Source organism: Rhynchophorus ferrugineus, unplaced genomic scaffold, assembly GCF_030347505.1.
Source record: "Rhynchophorus ferrugineus isolate W39M unplaced genomic scaffold, kcgeb_rfMv2 rfM2, whole genome shotgun sequence".
NCBI classification, from domain to species: Eukaryota; Metazoa; Arthropoda; class Insecta; order Coleoptera; family Curculionidae; genus Rhynchophorus; species Rhynchophorus ferrugineus.
In genome coordinates, this window is record NW_027472581.1 from 74,268,127 (window position 1) to 74,287,078 (window position 18,952).

The 18,952-nt window shown below is 30.2% G+C and overlaps 1 protein-coding gene and 1 long non-coding RNA gene across 8 annotated transcripts in view; one reads left to right on the forward strand and one right to left on the reverse strand.

Moving 5' to 3' along the window:
• Positions 1 to 54: 54 nt before the first annotated feature.
• Positions 55 to 18,404, forward strand: LOC143190405 (uncharacterized). Its single transcript, XR_013004232.1, has 3 exons — positions 55 to 146; positions 208 to 310; positions 18,301 to 18,404. It is a non-coding gene; the product is annotated as an uncharacterized LOC143190405 (long non-coding RNA).
• js (jiangshi) overlaps positions 2,111 to 18,952 on the reverse strand; it is a 59,902-nt gene continuing 43,060 nt past the window's right edge. The window contains exons 2-13 of one of the 7 annotated variants that reach the window (XM_076394658.1): positions 17,604 to 17,669; positions 17,410 to 17,543; positions 16,330 to 16,478; positions 16,039 to 16,278; positions 11,643 to 11,885; positions 11,390 to 11,512; positions 8,120 to 8,239; positions 7,742 to 7,861; positions 5,249 to 5,362; positions 5,093 to 5,188; positions 4,830 to 5,033; positions 2,111 to 2,921 (exon numbers count right to left, since the gene is read on the reverse strand). In XM_076394658.1, the coding sequence (XP_076250773.1) occupies positions 2,650 to 2,921; positions 4,830 to 5,033; positions 5,093 to 5,188; positions 5,249 to 5,362; positions 7,742 to 7,861; positions 8,120 to 8,239; positions 11,390 to 11,512; positions 11,643 to 11,885; positions 16,039 to 16,278; positions 16,330 to 16,478; positions 17,410 to 17,543; positions 17,604 to 17,669 (1,881 nt within the window). In that variant the 3' untranslated portion in view covers positions 2,111 to 2,649. Of the gene's footprint in view, positions 2,922 to 4,829; positions 5,037 to 5,092; positions 5,189 to 5,248; positions 5,363 to 7,741; positions 7,862 to 8,119; positions 8,240 to 11,389; positions 11,513 to 11,642; positions 11,886 to 16,038; positions 16,279 to 16,329; positions 16,479 to 17,409; positions 17,544 to 17,603; positions 17,670 to 18,952 lie in introns of all 7 variants that reach the window. The other 6 variants (XM_076394657.1, XM_076394660.1, XM_076394661.1 and 3 more) reach the window with 6 other exon arrangements.

Genomic DNA, 18,952 nt, shown 5'->3' on the forward strand with positions numbered 1-18,952 from the left:
AAGCTTTTATAGGAAGATAAATACTTTTCAATTTTAGTTTTTATTATAACTTATAGTGAAAAATGGCATTGATAATATAACCATGCAGGCGAACTAACAAAATCATTAATAGTAATGTATTGTAATGGTTAACTTTATATTGATAGGTAAATATATAAGACTATCTGTATGTAATTTGTGAAATAAAGCAACTATTTTTTCTTTAAGGACATTTTTAGAGCAGTTTTCTAGTTTTACCAGAATGCATGGATTTCAATCAAGAGTTTTAAGTGCATTTCTTCGTCACCGGTTAGTTTGCTGTGATATTGAAGTAAGTGATATCAATTATTATATTACTTATATTGATAACTTAAACTATCTATATTCTGATTCAAGTTGTTAATATTTAAAACCACATTCATTTTATAGTAAAAACATTAATGATGTATTTAATTTTGCAAGTTTCATGTTAATATATTTCAGCGTTATGTGCGTAACTGAATACATTTTGTTTAGGGTTGAGTGTTGTTCTGCCCTCTAATTACAATATCTTTATATTTTTATAAAAGTATTTCTTTATGGTTCATTTGTTATAAGTTTGAGGTCAAAGTAGATTGACTCAACTTATTATATTTTGTTCAAAATTTGTATGTAATAATAATTTGTTGTAAAGAGCTCCAAATTATCTCTTTGTTATTTATAAATTATCTATCGTTCAAGTAACCTCATACAAATAGTTTCCGTTTCTGCTAGTTTCTTTTTAGCATACCCTTTCCAATTGACCTTGACATCTATTGTCATGCCCAAATATTTTGTTGTGTTCGTATAGGGAACTGGAACCAATCACTGGAAGATAATCTATTTTTGTATGTGAAATCCACATGTTTAAACCTTGTGGCATTTAATTTTATTCGCCATTTCTTAGTGCACTGAGTAATTTTATTTGCAGTTGTTTGTAATCTATTTTCAGTTGTTTAAATATTGTTACTTGTAGCGATTAAGATTATAACATTAGCAAATGTGGCCATTGTCACTGCTTCACATTTAGAGATAAAATTGTTATAAAGTAAAAACAATATTTGCTCAGGGATGGGTTTTGAATCTAAACATTTGTCGACGTATTTTAAACCACTTTATTCTGAAGTGGCGATTAGAAATGTAGGATTTGCGAATCTGGCTCATCTGACTACGTGATTTGTTAGCTGAACAAATTTTCTTTTTTTCAAAAGCTTTCACAATTACGTCCGTAATACGATTGATGCTATTTCTAAATACAAATTGGCGAGTTCGGATGTTTAAGAACAACTTCTCTAACAATCTGGATATGATTGGTAGCCGTGATATTGGTCGATATGAGTTATTTTTATCGTTGGGTGATTTACCTGGTTTAGGGATCATCGTAATTTCCGCAATTTTCTAATACATATTGCAGTCGCAGTATAGCGTTGAATAGGCGTAGAAGTTTCATTATGCGTTCCCTGGCACCTGTTTAAGTTCTTGGCCACTTATTAAATGGAGACAATTTCAATTAGGTTTATAACTTTATCTTAATTTCTGTTTGGATTAGGTAATTTATCACATCCGTCAGCAGGGTAAGGTTGGAAATTATTTCTACTCAGGAAATAATTCGATTTTCTAAACGCCTATCATCTGCTGACTCCTAGTAAATTCAGAATATGAATTTTGTGTTTGAGTTGCTGGCTCAGTTTATTTAGCATAGTTTATCAGTTAGTTTTGTTGCAATGTTTTCCTGCATCACGCTTTCTTGCTACGAGCTTTCTAATTTCTATTGGTTATTTTTTTGGTTGGTTCTATTTTTTAAAATTTACCACAAATTATTCTGTTTCCGTATCCAATTGTTCAGTTATTGTTTCACTTTCATTATTGGTCGATTGTTTTTTCAACAAGGTAAGTGGTAAACGTTACTAAAAGTAGTGCTATATAGATATAAGCTAACTTTTGGTGGCTACAATTAGACGTGACACAGTCAATCTTGTTTTGAATATTAAACATTCTGGTTGAGTTAAGTGAACCATTTTATCGACCAAGTCAATCATTTAAATAAATATTATTTATAAATAACATAATTTATAAGTTAATTGTAAATGCATAAAGGAAAAGAAAACAAAGATTACGTTATTAACCCGTTTTTTTTTATTTTAATATAACAGTCATTAAGTATTTACATGTAAGCGATTTTGTTAGGTGTTTTAATGGGCAAATAATTAACTAATTTGGCATCCAAGCAATATCAAGTTCCTCGTGATCATTTTGTGGATTTAAGTATCCGATTCATAGAATCATCTACATAATCATCCGAGAACTTATAGCTGTTTTAAAAATAAATTCGCATTTTTCTTATTTTTAACTAAACAAAATATATCTTTTAATATGAAATAATTTACTTAAGTTGTAATTCAGAAGAAAATATTATTTACAAGAGGTAGATGATATTGTTTTAAGATGTGACAATGGTTTTCTGTAGCATTCATTGAATTTAAAGTAACAGAGTAAGGAACTTAATTTAAAATAATTAATTCTGAGTCTCCGCTGTTTTCTTCTAAAATTACTATATACAAATAGACCAACCTGAGCTATAAAGAATTCCCAGTTTGCTCAAATAAAGTCACAAGATAAATAGTCCTAAATAAATAAACTATTCAATTGTCTTTACCTCTTTTTTGAGGTTTTAGCTTGAAATGAACTGAGTTCACTATCATAGTTGGGTGATGCTATGTTTTCTAAGGGAAAATCATAGTCTGGAATGTGCCACATATTTTTTAAAGTCTTCAGTTGTTCAGGCTTCATCGTTAACATGAACTCTGTTAGCTGTTTGCTGTTGAATGTGTTTCCGAGTACTAAGGGATCTTCATCGTCTATTCTTTTGCTGAAAGTTTTACTGAAGAGGTCTACTTCGTAGTCGTTTCGAGAACTCCGTTGCTCTGAGAAAGAACAGGTGTTAGATTTAATACTTACTAGATTTGATAGTAAAAAATATGTCGAGAGTTCTACTAATTGTTAGTGACTTTTGGTCACCATTAACCGAGTAAGTTTGTGGCCTAAATAAAAAAATATATTTAAATATTCGAATGTATTTATCAATATTCTATTCCAAGATTAACACATTGTTTCAACTGTTCGATTTATTCTTAAGATCAGTAAATTCTTAAGAGGCACTGTTTTCACATGTTGTCCACTTAGTTAAGTCTTTTTAATGTAGATGTGTAGTAGATGCATTTTTCCGTATTGTTTTATAGACTTTTTATTTTTTTGTTGGAATTAATAGAGATTATGGGTATACAGAGCTTTCAGCACCATCACCATCATCAACTTGCACTACCACATTTATTCAGCGTATCATTTTGATGAGTTGATTTCCTTACTGCAGAGTCTCCATAACGCTTATTACGCTGCTTCAACTTTCATTTCTTGTTGCTTCAACAGTATTGTTTTCCATTTAGACAATGCATACGCTTAAACCAATTTTCAAAGCATTTTGAAATCGAGCCTTTTTTTGAGCGATTGTTAAATTGTGTGGGATCCAACGCGAACATAACTTTCGCACAGCTAAGTGTCCATGTAAAATCGCATATATGCTGGTGGAATTAATGCTTAGGGATGCCTCAATCTCACAATAGGTGACATAACTCACTAAATTCACTAAACCAGCGAAACTCGGTGGTTTTTGATGGAGCTTCATCGTCAAAAGTCAAATTAAGTTGATTGATGCTCTTGTTGTGATAATCCACGTCGAAAATCGTAAAAAATCATCGCATGAAAATGTTCACAATTCAGTTCCATTTTTTGTCGAGACGAAACTTTTAACAAAATTTAAAATAAACAAATAGCGTCCGTGCGACAAAATGTTGACAAAATGAGTGCGTATATCGTCAAAAATGTTAAACTTTACGATGGAACCATCAGGTGGACTCACATGACAACACTGTTGCCAATTCTCGAAATATAAATAGTGATCATCGTAGTCATAGGCGTATTGCATGAATTATTTTCAAGTCTACAAATCTTAAACATTCTCAATATACTTTTGAAAATTTTACAAAAAAGTGATTGATTGCAAATATCTTGATGTTAAAACAATTGGAAATAGTATTTTTGATAAATTCATATGAAAGTTTGGTTGGCTTTCAGACGGATTTTATTGCTGGTGATTAGTTGGATTAAGTCTTGAAATTCATCGTCTTAGAACTTTTTTGGTCCTCCAGGGCGTTATTTGCCATTGCCATCAAAATCATCGCTTGGAACTTCTCTTAAGGTCTCTTCTTCTTGCATATGGACTTCTCTTAAGGATCATAAAGAACTCTTGAAGTTAGCAAACCAACGTTTCATTGTTGTTTCTGACGTAGCGGAGTCTTTATAACACTTTTCAAGCTACTGCTTCGCTCGAGCGGTTTTATTCCCATCAAGAAGTAGTGTAAAATTAAAACACGAAATTGTTTTTGATGCATTGTTTTGAAAATAACAAAACTAGTGTCACTTTTAGTACAAAAACTCCAAAACTCATGGGTAGAATATCATGAAATTTTAACAGCTTTCTTTTGAAGGTTAGTATTAGTAGTAGTAGCATCATCTATGTGTTAGGTCTGGAACTTTTCAAGCCCATGTGTTGTGTATATACATATATGTAGTTAAGAATTGAGTTAATGAAGTTAACTTCATAAGTGCTCGTAAAAAAGTTGCGGTAGTGGTAAAATAGTAAAAGTATCAGCATATTTTGAATATTAAATTTTATAACGAATACTAATTTTTAGAACGTTATTATTAGCCTTTTTTTTATTTATTAGTATTAGAAAAAAAACCTTTTAATATTTGTTAAAGTTAATAACTATTACCATAGTCATGTGGTGGTAGTAATCCTACTTCATTTGGATCTGGACTGGTTGGTTCAACACTGTTAGGATAATTAGGAGTGGTCGCTTGAAAATCTGATGCAAAGTTAGTCGAACTGCTTTTGTTTTGTTTTTGGTATATGCTTGGTTGCAAATTCTTGTTTGACAGCGGCGGCAGAAGATCGATAGCAAGAGATGAAGGCGGTGCTGCTAAATGTAGTGTAGCGCATAAAGTAAAAATAAAATACATACATTAGTATTCTTACAAAATTCGCTATCCTTATCCTCTTTCGGCAATTCTATAGGTTCGGAGAATTTCGACAGATCTATATTAACTTCTCTGGGATATACTGGTGTAGTACCTGGTATAATTTAAAATGTTATTGAAGAAAAAATATTAACATTCAGATATACATTTTTACCTTTAAAACTTGAAGCAAAGTTAACAGAGGTAGGTGGATCTGGTGATTCATCTGCGAACTCCGTAAACTTTGTTAAATCGACATCTACATGTTTGGGATAAACTGGTGTAGTACCTAAAAATAATACGTACATAAAATTTTGATAATTCATCCTGAAAATTTTTGTTTATTTTAAAAGATTTTTTAATTTGAAGATTGTACAGTGTATTTTATTCAAAGTATTATCCATCGATAGCCGTTACTTTTTCCAGGCAATTTATCAGACAGGACTATCTATTTTTTTAGATTTCCCACGAATCTACCCATTTTTTGATATCTTTATAAAGAGTGAAGCACAGTCCAGATAGGTCACGACTCATATATAAGTAGTAATCAGAGAAAGGTTTGGAGAATACGACGGGTGGGATAGCACTCGTGTGTTTCAAAATATGTTTTACCGGTTTTTTAGAACATGCGGTCAACTTTTAAAACATCGAAGCTAGTATTCACATATTGAAATAGATAGGGCATGGTGGATGGGGCTTCACATAGCATTCCATGACCTTCAGGGGCTTTTATTGTTCAAATTAAAATAAAAAGTGAAGCCACATTAAGAATATTAAGTTAGGATATGATTCGCAGTAACAATCTGTTGTAAATCCTTTAAAATTAAATTACAAACCTATTACTTTTGATGAATATAATACCGAAAATGTTCGTGAAACACGATTTGAAGTTTTGAAATTCATAGTCGGTTATATAATCAACGAAAAGGCAATAGAAGCAAAAAAATTCACACTAAACTGGAAATATTCCAAAATTTTGGAAAATGTATTGAATATGTAAAAACATAATTTAGCCAATATGTGGACTTTTTGTAGTGAATTTTGACGGTTGAAGAAACATATATTTTTGACTAGAAGTAGGTTCTTCAGTGTGTTTGCTAAGATATACAGGTGCTTTATTAGGAACAATTGAGGAAACTGAGCGAAGTATTTTATTTATCAGAAATGTAGATTTATTGTGCAAGAATCGGGCTGAATGATAGCGCACCGTCTTATGTTGATGGCGTGATTCAGGATATTCTCTTAAACTTTATCTGACTTAGGGTGTGACTTAGACTTAGTATATCTGATTTGATTTTGTCGATGTGTGTAAATGGTCTGTTTTTTTCGCCACGATTTATTTGCATGTTACCTGAGAGATGACACAGGGAAGCAATAGACAATATATCCAAGATGTAGTTCGTTCTTGCCTATTTTTTATATAAAATCTATAAAAATGTATATATTAGATTGGCATTATGTCAATTGCTGTTTCGAAGAACATGCTATGTTGTTTATTTTGGATTTCAAGAAACTCTTGCAGTTTCAAACGAACATTCCTTTTATATCTTTATTCATAGTCATCATCAAAGTGCTATTATGAAACTTCCAAAAAAATCCATCATATACACAGCTAGACTTTATTGTCATAAAATTTACTTGTTTTTTTGCCTCGCAAACAATAAAACTGTGATGTTCAAAGGGGTTTGAAATAACATTTTCAGTTATTTCGTGTGATAACAATCGTTTCCTCTCCTTACAGATCGCATGTAAATGTCTGGAAACAGTTGAATCATCAAATGCTAAGATTCAAAATATTTTTAAAATTATTTTGTGTGTTTCTAAAAAAGTTTCATAATTCAATGATTAGAGCCTGTATACAATGAATAACTCAATAATAATAATAATCAATGGAGAACTGTTATTTAATTAAAAGAAAAATTGTTTACACTGATACCTCGCATTCACACTTCTCATTACCAAGATATTGCTGATCAAAATACATGCAAGCTCCTAATGAAGAGAAGATGCCATCGTAAGCTGGAACTATAAACATTAGATATTTTATACCGAATGAAAAGTGACAGGAATGCAAGTAAGGAGATATGTACATTTCGGGGTTGTTGAAAAAACTTTTGGTATTTATTGATTTTGTTGTTCGATATCGAAAAGCGAAAACCTAGCGCAGGCTCATTGAAAACTGTGTGGTATTTATGGTGATGAGTCATTAAGAGAACGCCAGTGTCTGAACTGATGAACTCGTTTTAATCCAGGAAATTTCGATTTCAATCGCTGGGCAATTTTTGAAAAAACTCACTTTGATATACTTAAACATATTGAGACAGAACTAAACATATTCATAAACTGGCATTTTGGGATTTACATAATGCTGGCTATCAAAAGAAGCACGATACTTGAATTTCATTTGAATCAACCATATCGAGCCATTTTAAACAAATGATTACGGGCCTAAAGTGCCGCTATGTTAACAAAATTATGATTTTACCAGAAAAGTGACAAAAGGAGATCGATCAAAATGAATGATAAAATTGAATGAGGGTTTGAAATGTATATTTATAATTCGTGTTTAGAAAGACTCGATAAAAATGGATATTACTTTTTCTCAAATTCATAATTTTATTTACGTAGATGCTTTTCTTTGACAAATGATATGTTTTGTATACTGTACCTTTGAAATTAGATGCAAAATTCACTATAACATCTGTTGGGTTTTGTGGAGGCTCCTCTGCGAAATCTGTAAATTTCTTTAGATCGACATCAACGTGTTTGGGATAAACTGGTGTTGTTGCTGAAAATTATATATTGACTAAACATATTTTGACAACAAATCGGAAAGTATCCGTTACACAAATAAAACAACTATCTAGAATAAAAGTGTACAATACATAGTCAGTGTTTAAAATTAATAGTGATGTTAGTTAACAAGTCACATGCTGTCTAAACAACAAATTTAACGTAAAGTACCTGTGTATGTCCCTGTTCATGCAATAATTGTTACAGAAAATCATAATGTTAGTTGGTTTGGCTTTTAAACTTTTGAACAAACCTTTAAATTTTGATTCGAAATTAATTTTAATCAAACCATAGTCTTCTTCGGCAGGTATATCGAATTCTGATAACCTAGACGGGTCTAAATCAACGCGTTGAGGATAATTTGGCGTCGTAGCTGTAGAGAAAATGTTTTAATTCTTTTTTGAAACATATCCTTGGATGAGAGATGATATTGCATGATTTTGTGTCTGTGTGGTAGTGTTAAGTTGATTGTTATATCCATCTAAATATCGTGATTGGTCAGTCAGTCAGTTATTTAAGTGCCCAAATTAAATAAAATATAAGTAGAATCTAAAATATAAGTAAAAAAATAACAAGGATTGGGATACGTATGTAAATATAGATCAGAAAGAACAGAAAGATTTTCTACATAGACAATACTTGAGATGTTATTTAATTTTAAATGTTTTTAATTATATTTTAAAATATAGTGTATAATCAATTTCATTATAACAAAAGTAGTCTGTCATTTTCCTTATTAATTCCAAGGTGACAGCATTGTTGAAGAAAATCTCAAAAGAATGTTTTTGAAATTTGAAATTGAATGAAAATATCATATTGTTTTTTAAAAATATGTTTTGGACTTTTTGCTTATATGCTTGATTTAGTTTAGTAAACTATTGCAAAAATTTCAAAAATACCATTTCGTACTAAACAAGACCACTAAATAATCTATTGGTTTGTTAATTGTTCACACCACTTTTGGCATGTAAATTCAGTATATATCAGTTTTCACTTAAAAAGTCTTGTAATTCATTGTCTCCGATTTTGGTCTTTCTGGCGTTCTTTACCATTAATATCAAAATCACAACTTCGAAAATGTTGAAACCAAAGTTAACAATTAGGGTATAACAGAGCAGCGTCATCATAGGTTTATAACATTGTTTCATGGGCTTCGGCAGATTTCTTCGAACTGAGCAACAAAAGTAATGAATGCCGAAAAACAATTTTGGGCGTTCCATGATTAACATCTATATACACTGAATAACTCAATAATATTAAACGGAAAAGTGTTATTTTATGTGGAGGGAGACACATCGAAACCATCGAATTCAACAGCTAGTTTGTTTAACAGTTGCTTATATTAATACTTTGCATTTTCACTAATAGATATCGTCGATTAAAATACATGTAACAATCTAATAGTTTTATCATATATTTTAGTTGCAATTTAGGCCTGCAACTCTATCCCTTATATTATAGTTTCAAGTAAGGTAAAACATTATTGAAAAATTTATGTAAGTTACTAAAAGTCAAAAAGTTTAGATTGTTGTTTAATTTAACGAAATATTAAAATATGTTAGGTAACTAGGCTTAGACTTATTTGTGGGCTGTCGTAAATCATAATCTTTCATATAACATTGTATTGATTGATAGAATAGTACAATCAATATAAATGGCATCTATAGATAGGAGCGTCTAGATTAATAGACAATCGGATAGAGTTTATATATTTATGTTGGTCACATAAGAGCATTATTATCAGAGGTGTAGGTGTCTGAAAATCTATACAATATGTATTAAACAATTTATTATTAGACTACTATTTTCCTTTATACTGTATACATGGTAGCAATAAATATCATTTAATATTATTGAAAGTATTCAGTATATAACTTTGAAAAGATATGATTATTATTCTTACTGTTATTACGAAATTAGGGGAAAATAATTTATAGCGATATTGTCTATTGAGAGTCTTATATTAGATATAAAGGGTTTTTCTTGTTGAAGTTTGGGAAGTATTTTTTATTTGAATATATATTATATATATATATATATATATATATATATATATATATATATATATATATATATATATATATATATGATTTATTAAAAAGGACAACTATTATAATTCAATATTCGAAATAAAGTTTTTTTGGGGTAACGTTTTACAAAAAATGGCGGGCAAAAAAAAATTAAGTGGTATTCTATAATACATTCATCTATTTTATTTTAGTGGAAGTATATAAAAAATCCTGAATCAGGTGAAACCTTGAGAAAACGCATAGAAAGAGGTTTGTGCGATCTTGAAAGGAATGATAATTATCATTCTTATTAATATAAATATTGATTTATAAAAGAGAAAAAGGATTGGACATTCGACACTATTCAGAGAACAATTAGAAATTACTCCATGAGGACTTGTGTTTTTATATCAAGCATTTTAAGAAGTTTAGGTATTAACTATAAAAAGGAAGATAATTTTGCATTGAATTATCGGTGGTAATAAAACATGGATCTGTCATAACAATGCCAAGCATCCATTAAAACATTTTCAATAATTCCGAACTATTACTCAGTTCCAATCAAAATATCCCATGGGTTTAACCTTGTACTGTATGTACTTGAGGAAGTTGAAGGTGATTTACAAAACTATTAAAACTATTAAGAACTATTAATAACTACAAACAACAAAACCATTAAAACCAAATGTCAACTACTAACTATGCAATTGAGTACTCTATTAAAAAATTCAAATAAAATGACTAAACTACTACAATCCAAGACCGGTTGATATTATTTTTTATCCGTGCAGATTTCGTCTACATGCCTTAAAGTCTGGCAAAATATTTCGAAATATTTAAATGAAAACTCCTACTTTACATCATTCGACTACTGTTTCTTGTTGATGTCACTTTGATTAAATCTTTACTTGTACAGTTGAAGTGAGTTTATTGCCCTATATTTTGGTACTTAATTCAAATGATACCTTTAGATCCAATATGGTCCCAATTTTCCTTAAATTATTTTAGACCATATCAGTCAGAATCCACAAGATTAACTGGTCAACTTGGATCTTGAGAAAAAATGTGATGGCGGAAAGTGGTGATGTTTATTCTTTAATGATTAAAAACTTGAAATAGACAAATATTTAAACGCCCTGAAATACAGGGTACTTAGAATTCACTAAGAAAACATCTTTTATTCGGCAACAATAATAGTTTTCATTTGATAGTAAAGTTCGGGTGTAGTGTTTGGGGTTCAATGATTAATAACGATCTGTACATGAATAGAAAACAATGGAGGTCCTATGTAATATTGATTCATGCAACGTTGTGTAATGATAACGTTATTATATTTTTATAATAATTCAAAAATCAAATAGGCACATACTTTCTATCAGCTATAAATGATTCTACTTTTCTTGTTGGCTTATGTGAAAATGTGTAAAGGTGTAAACAATCAGACTGAATAAAGATCGATGCATTTTTTGTGTTCTAAATGGTGCTGGTGAATTCGGATGCCAAAAACAACAAACCTTTGAATTTAGACGGAAAATTTATCGAAGGCAAATCCCTTTGTATGTCATATGCAGGTATGTCAAATTCGGATAATTTAGATGGATCAAAAGAGACATGTTGTGGATATACCGGCGTAGTTGCTGTTAAAAAAAGTTCTGGTCATTTTATCGTCTATAATTATTGAAATAATATATCCATTTCATATCAAGTTGAGTACACTTAATTAGAACACTCTAGAACTGCTGAATTATTTATTCTGATTGGTCTTACCTTTGAAGTTCGAAGGAAAATTAACCGTAGCATCATTTTTACCCAACTCACGTAAAGGATCACCAAAATCCGTAAATTTCGATTGATCTATATCAACATATTTTGGATAAACTGGTGTCGTAGCCTTGAAATTTGAGGGGAAATTTACCACACTGGGTGAACCAGGGTTTTGATTGTTTGATTGGCTATTCTCAAAATCGACTGAGAATGGTTTTGGACTGGAATTAAAGTTAAAGTTGTTATCTGAAAAAAAAAACAATGAATTTTAGAAAATAAGTCAGTTATTCATTAAAAATAATTTCGATTTTTCCTATTAGGTGGCTCTGATGTTCCATATAATTTAATAGTAATGCTTGAATGCAACCATAATATAACAGGTCGATTGAAAAGTCTCCGGTCTACCATTGTAAAACACATTTTTTTGGCAAAATTAGTTTTTAATTATTCAACATAATTCCCTTCAAGGGTGATACACTAATTATAGCGACCCTGCAATTTTTCGATACCATTTTTGTAGTACGATTTGTCCTTTGCTTCAAAATAGGGCTCAGTTTCACCTCTTCATTCGATCAATATTTCTTCCCAGTGAGCATTATTTTGAGATCTAAGAACAGGAAATAGTCGCTGGGGGCCAGGTCTGGAGAATACGGAGGATGGATGGATTTTTGCCGTCGTTTTCAATGATTTGTGACACGGTGCATTATCTTGGTGAAGCAGCACTTTCTTTTTCTTCAACTGTGGCCGTTTTTCTGTGATTTCGTCCTTCAAACGGTCCAATAACGCTATGTAATAGTCGCTGTTGTTGGTCCTTCCTTTTTCAAGGTTGTCAATGAAAATTCCATGCGCATCCTAAAATACAGACGCCATAATCTTGCCAGCCGACTGTTGCGTTTTCCCACGCTTTGGAGCGGGTTTATCGTGAATAGTCCACTTGGATGGCCGTCGATTGGACTTCGGAGTGAAATGATGGAGCCATGTTTCACCCATTGTCACATATCGACGCAAAAACTCAGGTTTATTACGCTTGATCATCTTCAAACACTGCTCCGAATCATCAACTCGTCGTTGTTTTTGGTCAAAAGTGAGCCCGCGCGGCACCCACTTTGCACAGAGATTTCTCATTCTCAAATATTCGTGAGTAATATGACGTACACGTTCAGTTGATATCTTTAGAGTGTCTGCTATTTCATTCAATTTCAATTTACGATCATTCAAAATCATTTTGTGGATTTTTTAAATGTTTTCGCCGGTAAGAACCTTTTTTGGGCATCCACTGCGTTCATCGTCTTCGGTGCTCATTTCACCACGTCTAAACTTAACATACCAATCCTTGATTGTTGATTTTCCTGGGGCATTATCCGGAAACTTGGCATCAAGTCAAGTTTTTGTTTCAAATGTATTTTTTCCCTTCAAAAAGTAATATTTTATCAACACGCGAAATTCCTTTTTATCCATTTTTTTCGCAATAACAAAGCTGCTTCACTCAAAATGCTATAATTCACAAACTAATGATCCGACAGCTGTCAAATTTATACACGCCTATTTTGAGGGTTAGGGCTAACTAAAAAATATATGGATTTAATTTTAGTAGCGCCGTTTATGTGTCAGGCCGAGGACTATTCAATTGACCTGTTATGATTAAAAAGAGGAAAATAAATGATCAGTGGGAAATATGTAGTAACTAGGTAAACATTGAGTGAGATTTGCTAGGAAGTTTTGAGGCATCCACCGTATGGGCCGGATTTTACACCGCTCAGCTATCATTTGTTCCGGTCTCCGGAAAAATGTCTTAATTATGTAGTTCAGAGGTTTTATAGATACGGAATCACTAGGTTTTACCAGACAAATTGGCAAAATATCATTGATTGAATTGATAAACAGAAATATGACTAAACGAGAAATTACTTTTTCCTCAACGCACAATTTTTTCAAATACATTTTGACTATCTTAAATTATCCCCTTTGTTGCAACGCATTTACTTCAACAATTTATCAGCCTTTGAAACAGTTCCTGAATTCGATGTCTGGATTAGTGCTTAAAGACTTCTTCGATTTGGTTTTAATCATATCACTCGATTCAAAAGAATGTCCTTGAAATCTATTAATCATGAATTACCAGAACACTGATGGAAACAAATCGGGCGAATAAGACGTTTGCCTAAATTATGTAAGTTAAATTTTGTATGAAAATAGAAATGTGAATAATTAATGTAGTCCGAGTTATTCTGCCCCACCTGTAGACACGAATAGCTTTACGCAAACGGTGCACAATATTGAAATAATAATCCTTGTTCACAATTAAGCATGGTAGTAGGAATTCGTGATGAACAACCCCGCGATTTTTTCTGTTCTTCTTTGAACTGTCTCTATCCATATATTGGCTGTTTTCTTGGACATGTTATACATTCTTTACTCTGTTACATATTTTTGATTATTTTGAAAAGGTTTATTAAAGTAAATATAATAGCAAACTTTTTAAGTCTATCTTATTAAAATAAATATTACATTTTGTTGCCACATACCTTTTTTTGGTAGTAAAATAATCAGTGAACCTCTAAAATAGGAGTACACTGATTATTTTTTCATATCGTTATACTTTCTTGGCTTAATTGAAAATATGCCAATAAGTAAACATTAATTTTGACGTTCCTTGTTAGGTTTCTCCTTAAAAGGTCAAGTGGTATTTAAAAGACGAGCACTAGCTACTTTATATTACGTAATATATCAACATGAGCACGTTCAAGCGTATATTGCTCTATAACCTTGCTGATGCTATTTAAATAGACAAAATGCATAGAAAATAAACAGTTTCTTGACATAAATGGTAAAAATATCTTGGTGAAAGAAGCGCAAATTCAGTGCATTAAATGTTGTGTTTTTCCTTCCAATATAAATAAGGGGTAGTTTTATTTCCAAAAAGACTATATTGTTATTTTTATTACAGTAGAATTTGAAGAATTTATATGACTTATATTAAACGATTTAAGTCAATTTGTTCACAGATAATAATTATCTGAATTGTTTAATTAGGTATTGTTGCTTATATTATAAACATATATGTATTTTTTCTCCATCTATTCAAATGTCCATAACAAATCTTACTTAATTTTATAATGCTTGGACAATAGGAGGAATTATTAAAAAAAAAAGAATTAATCAATATATTCATTAAATTGCGGCATAATATAAAAATGGTCTTATTATGATCATTGTGAAGGCCTAGACAACAGCTAAACAAGTGTGAAAAAGAAAGCTTAACATTTATAAATGTCACCAAACGCGGTGTGAACCGACCATTTAGGCTCTAAAATAATCTTGTTTTTGATCTAGAAAGTATCAGTTTGTTGGTAAACAAAAGGTATTTTTGTCACTGAATTTTCTCCAGATATATAAACGACAAGCAAGAATTGGAGACAAAAAGTAAAAAGATGAATATTATAAAATATTTCACCCAAACCGAATTAGTTAAAGTACATTGTTTCAATATCTGGCTTATTTGCCATATTTAGCTCTCTCTAAAAATTGGAAATTCAAAATCAGATATAATAGATATTATAGGGTAACTTCCAGAAAACTATTTATAAAAAATTACATTTATATATTCTTGTTATGATTTCTATTTTTGAACATTTCTGTTTCATCTTCGTGAATTTATAAACTATTAAAAACTTACTATGTAAAATATTTGTTCTGGCGATTATGATTTACTTTTGGCCTGATATAATACACAAAAGCGGTGGCAAAGAAGGGGATGAATATGGTTATTTTTAAAATATTTTCAAAAAGCTCTTCTATATATTTTTAAGTTGTAATAACATTTATGTTGAATTAAAATCGAATAATCTTATATATATTATATTCAAAGTTATTTTCTTCATACGTCATCTAAATTTGTAACGTCAAAACGTCGCATTGTTGTCGTATCAACTCTGAGTTTTAGTTCAGTTGGGATTTGATATACAATAAAATTCTAATCTAAATAAAATAACTGAACAAAAATGTACCAGAATGAGGTAAAAACTACAGTTAATTATACAGCTCCAAAAGTTCATAGGTTAGAGTTTATAATCTCTTATCACTATTAATTTTAAGAATTTTGCATACGTCTGGAAACTGAACGACTTAGGCATATTCGTTTACGTGTTCGAACTAATCAGATAGCATTGTGTCTCTTTTTAACTAGAATAAAATGAGAAGGAAAATACTGTCTGCTTCTGAACTGAATTTACAAATTGCGAGAGTATGTACAAAACAGTTGGAATAGACTATATTTGTAATCTAAATAACTCTACTTTGTGATGAAGTGTTAAAAGATTAGAGTCACAAATGATTAGGTTAGCTTTAAAAAGGTTTTTTACTTAACTTATATTTTTTTAAATATAATTGTCATAATTACCTTGTCTGTATACGTTATCTTGGGTTTCTTTGGAATATGTATCAGCAACATTCCTGTTTTTACTATTGTAACTTGTCCTGTAGAATATCTGTTTGTTGAACCCTTGAATACCAGTACCAGTTTCTTGCCGTTTGTAATGAACTGGTGTAGCGGTCGAATATGACTCGGTGACTTGATTGTGAGCTGTGAAGGATTTGTCCTCATTGAAATTTGTATTACCGCTAAGGTCTTCACCTGAAACTGTTAAATAATTAGTTTGATAAAGGTATTATTATTAATTCATTTACGTACCACTGTATGGCTTGATAATTTCTTTTCCTCCGACGCGGTATGTGCTAAAATCTGAATTGTTTGGATCAACTAAATCGGGCCTTGGCGTTCTGTTGTATTCTAGATCTTCTACAAACGCTTTTCCTTGCTGACCAATCAGTAAGTTAGCTCTAGATAAAGAAATATTATCGTATTAATGTACCTTTATTACGTCTTGCATAGTGGATTCGATATGAATTTAATTAGTTATATTGGGTTATTTTTAATATTTTAAAATGCTAGAGAGGTTGAATGTTAATTAGTTGATTTATAACATATTTTAAATCAGCTCTATTATAAATAAGGGGTTAAATAAATTCAAAATTTTGTTTCTAGAAGGTTTTGAGTATGTTGATAAGGTTTTTAGTAGTCCTAAGTTGTTAGTTTAAGGTACGCTATCCGGGAAGAAGTAAAATTAATTGATGATGTAATGTATCATAAAATAACATGAATTAGGAAATTTTGATTCAATTTGAAGAATTATTTTGAATGTTAGATTTTACATCGAAATACAATTCATTCTATAAATATAAATAGTGTTAAATTTCTATAAAGAAATTACATAAATTTTTGAATTCATTGATTTTTCGCATTCATTAAGTGAAATGGTATTAAATAACGTATGTACTTTTTATTATATGTAGCAATTTTACTCACATTTAGGGTTATAACAAAGACGTCAAATAATATATTGTAAAAGCAATAAAATTTACTTCATATATCAATTTTGCCACAGAAATATTATATATAAGTATATTTCGAAAGATCGAGAAGGAAAAGACATAAAAACTATTGTCAGACTCTTAATTGTTTTGTTTATGATATCATATTACTATCATTTAATAACTTCTTAATTCGTTTTAACTATTGCTGTTGAGTTTTTCTTCTTGTATATTTGAAGATTAATTTGAATTGTCTTGATTTTCAATTAATCAATATCAGTCCATTATATTATTCAATTTAAAGCCATTTTTTGTTATGCTGGTTTTATGGGACTGTATACTAATTGTGTAAAAATGTGGAACTAATTTTATTTTTTATAAATAATGTCATCGGACGTACCCATAGTCTTGTTCGGCTTTACTGCAATTTACCATATACCAATGATCACAGATTAACATTCTCTGCTGGAACAGCGTTTTACTGGGACATTTGTAGCTAAACTGACGCCCTAGTCCGTCACACATGTGGTAAACCTAACATAATAATTATATAATAATATCGCTTTATATATTCTCAATTATTTTTAAAGTTACCTGACATCCAGTAGAAACATCTGCGTAATAACCAGCGTTTCTTCCATTGCAGGAAAATGTGTCAGCCTGAAACAATATACAATTTATTAGAATTAGTGGACAAAATACAATTCTGATTATCCTTAGTTCAAATGCTAACACACTAAACCAATGTTTTGCGCGCTTTTAAAAAAATATTCCTTGACGAGGTATAAGATGTGGTATAGTCAAAGTTTCTAAAAATGTAAGGAACTAATTTATGTAATTTTAAATAATATTTCAATATGAATTGAAAACAGGCAGCAGAGAAAAATCATCAATCATGTTATCTTGCTTAAGAAATGATAGCGATCAGTGTATCATTATGTTAGAAGCAATTGTTATTAAGATGTTTCTGTAAACATTTTGTTGAGATTAAATTTAAATTCATCTCAGGTGTTTCAAGTAAACAATAAAACACAAACAAAATGTTGCAGGTAGTCAATAGATTTATGCGGTTTTGTGCACCAAGACTTAGAATGAATGTTGTTGAAAAGAAGGTCATTAACTATAAATAAATATTAATAGTAACAACTTGAAGAATGAATACGTAAACAAAAAAATTATAGGTAACAATTTGAAAAAATATAATATAGAGCAATTGTATTCTGTACCTTAAAAATGCTAGAGTAAGTCAAAAAAGACTGATATATTGATTGATTTTATTTGTATATTTTAGGTGGACAATATAATAGACCGAAGGATGAAGATTCTTTAGTATGTTGTATAGATTAATTAATGGAGAAAAATTAGAGAAGGGATATGACCAATCAAGTAAATAATTTGATAATTCTTTTAAAATTAGGTAAGTTTTAAAGTATTTATTATTTAATGCAGTAAAATATGTAGTAATATTAGGTTTTATTCTTTTGGCATCAATTCTTATTATAGTTATTTACTTATATTTACGTTATAATTTTCATTGATATTGTGTTTTAAACTTATTGATATATTCGTGATTATTGGGATTTGATACAAAGTTTATCTCATAGTTTATATAGAATTTAGTCTCGCCTAATAATTTTTGCCCATGGATGATTTAGAACAGTAATAATTGAGTGTGCATTTGGTTATTTAAAATATTAATCTTTGGTTAAAGACGCTTACTTTTTGGTGAATTATTTTCTTTAACATAATCAAAATATAAAGTTATTTTAAGACAGGAACAAGTTTTACACTACTACCGTATCTTTTAACTTATTTTGATTATGCATTAGTACTAAGATAACTTTACAAAATAAACAATAATTACCTCGAATGCAATTGGTTATCCATACTAGGTCATGTATTTGTATAATATTATATATATATATATATATATATATATATAT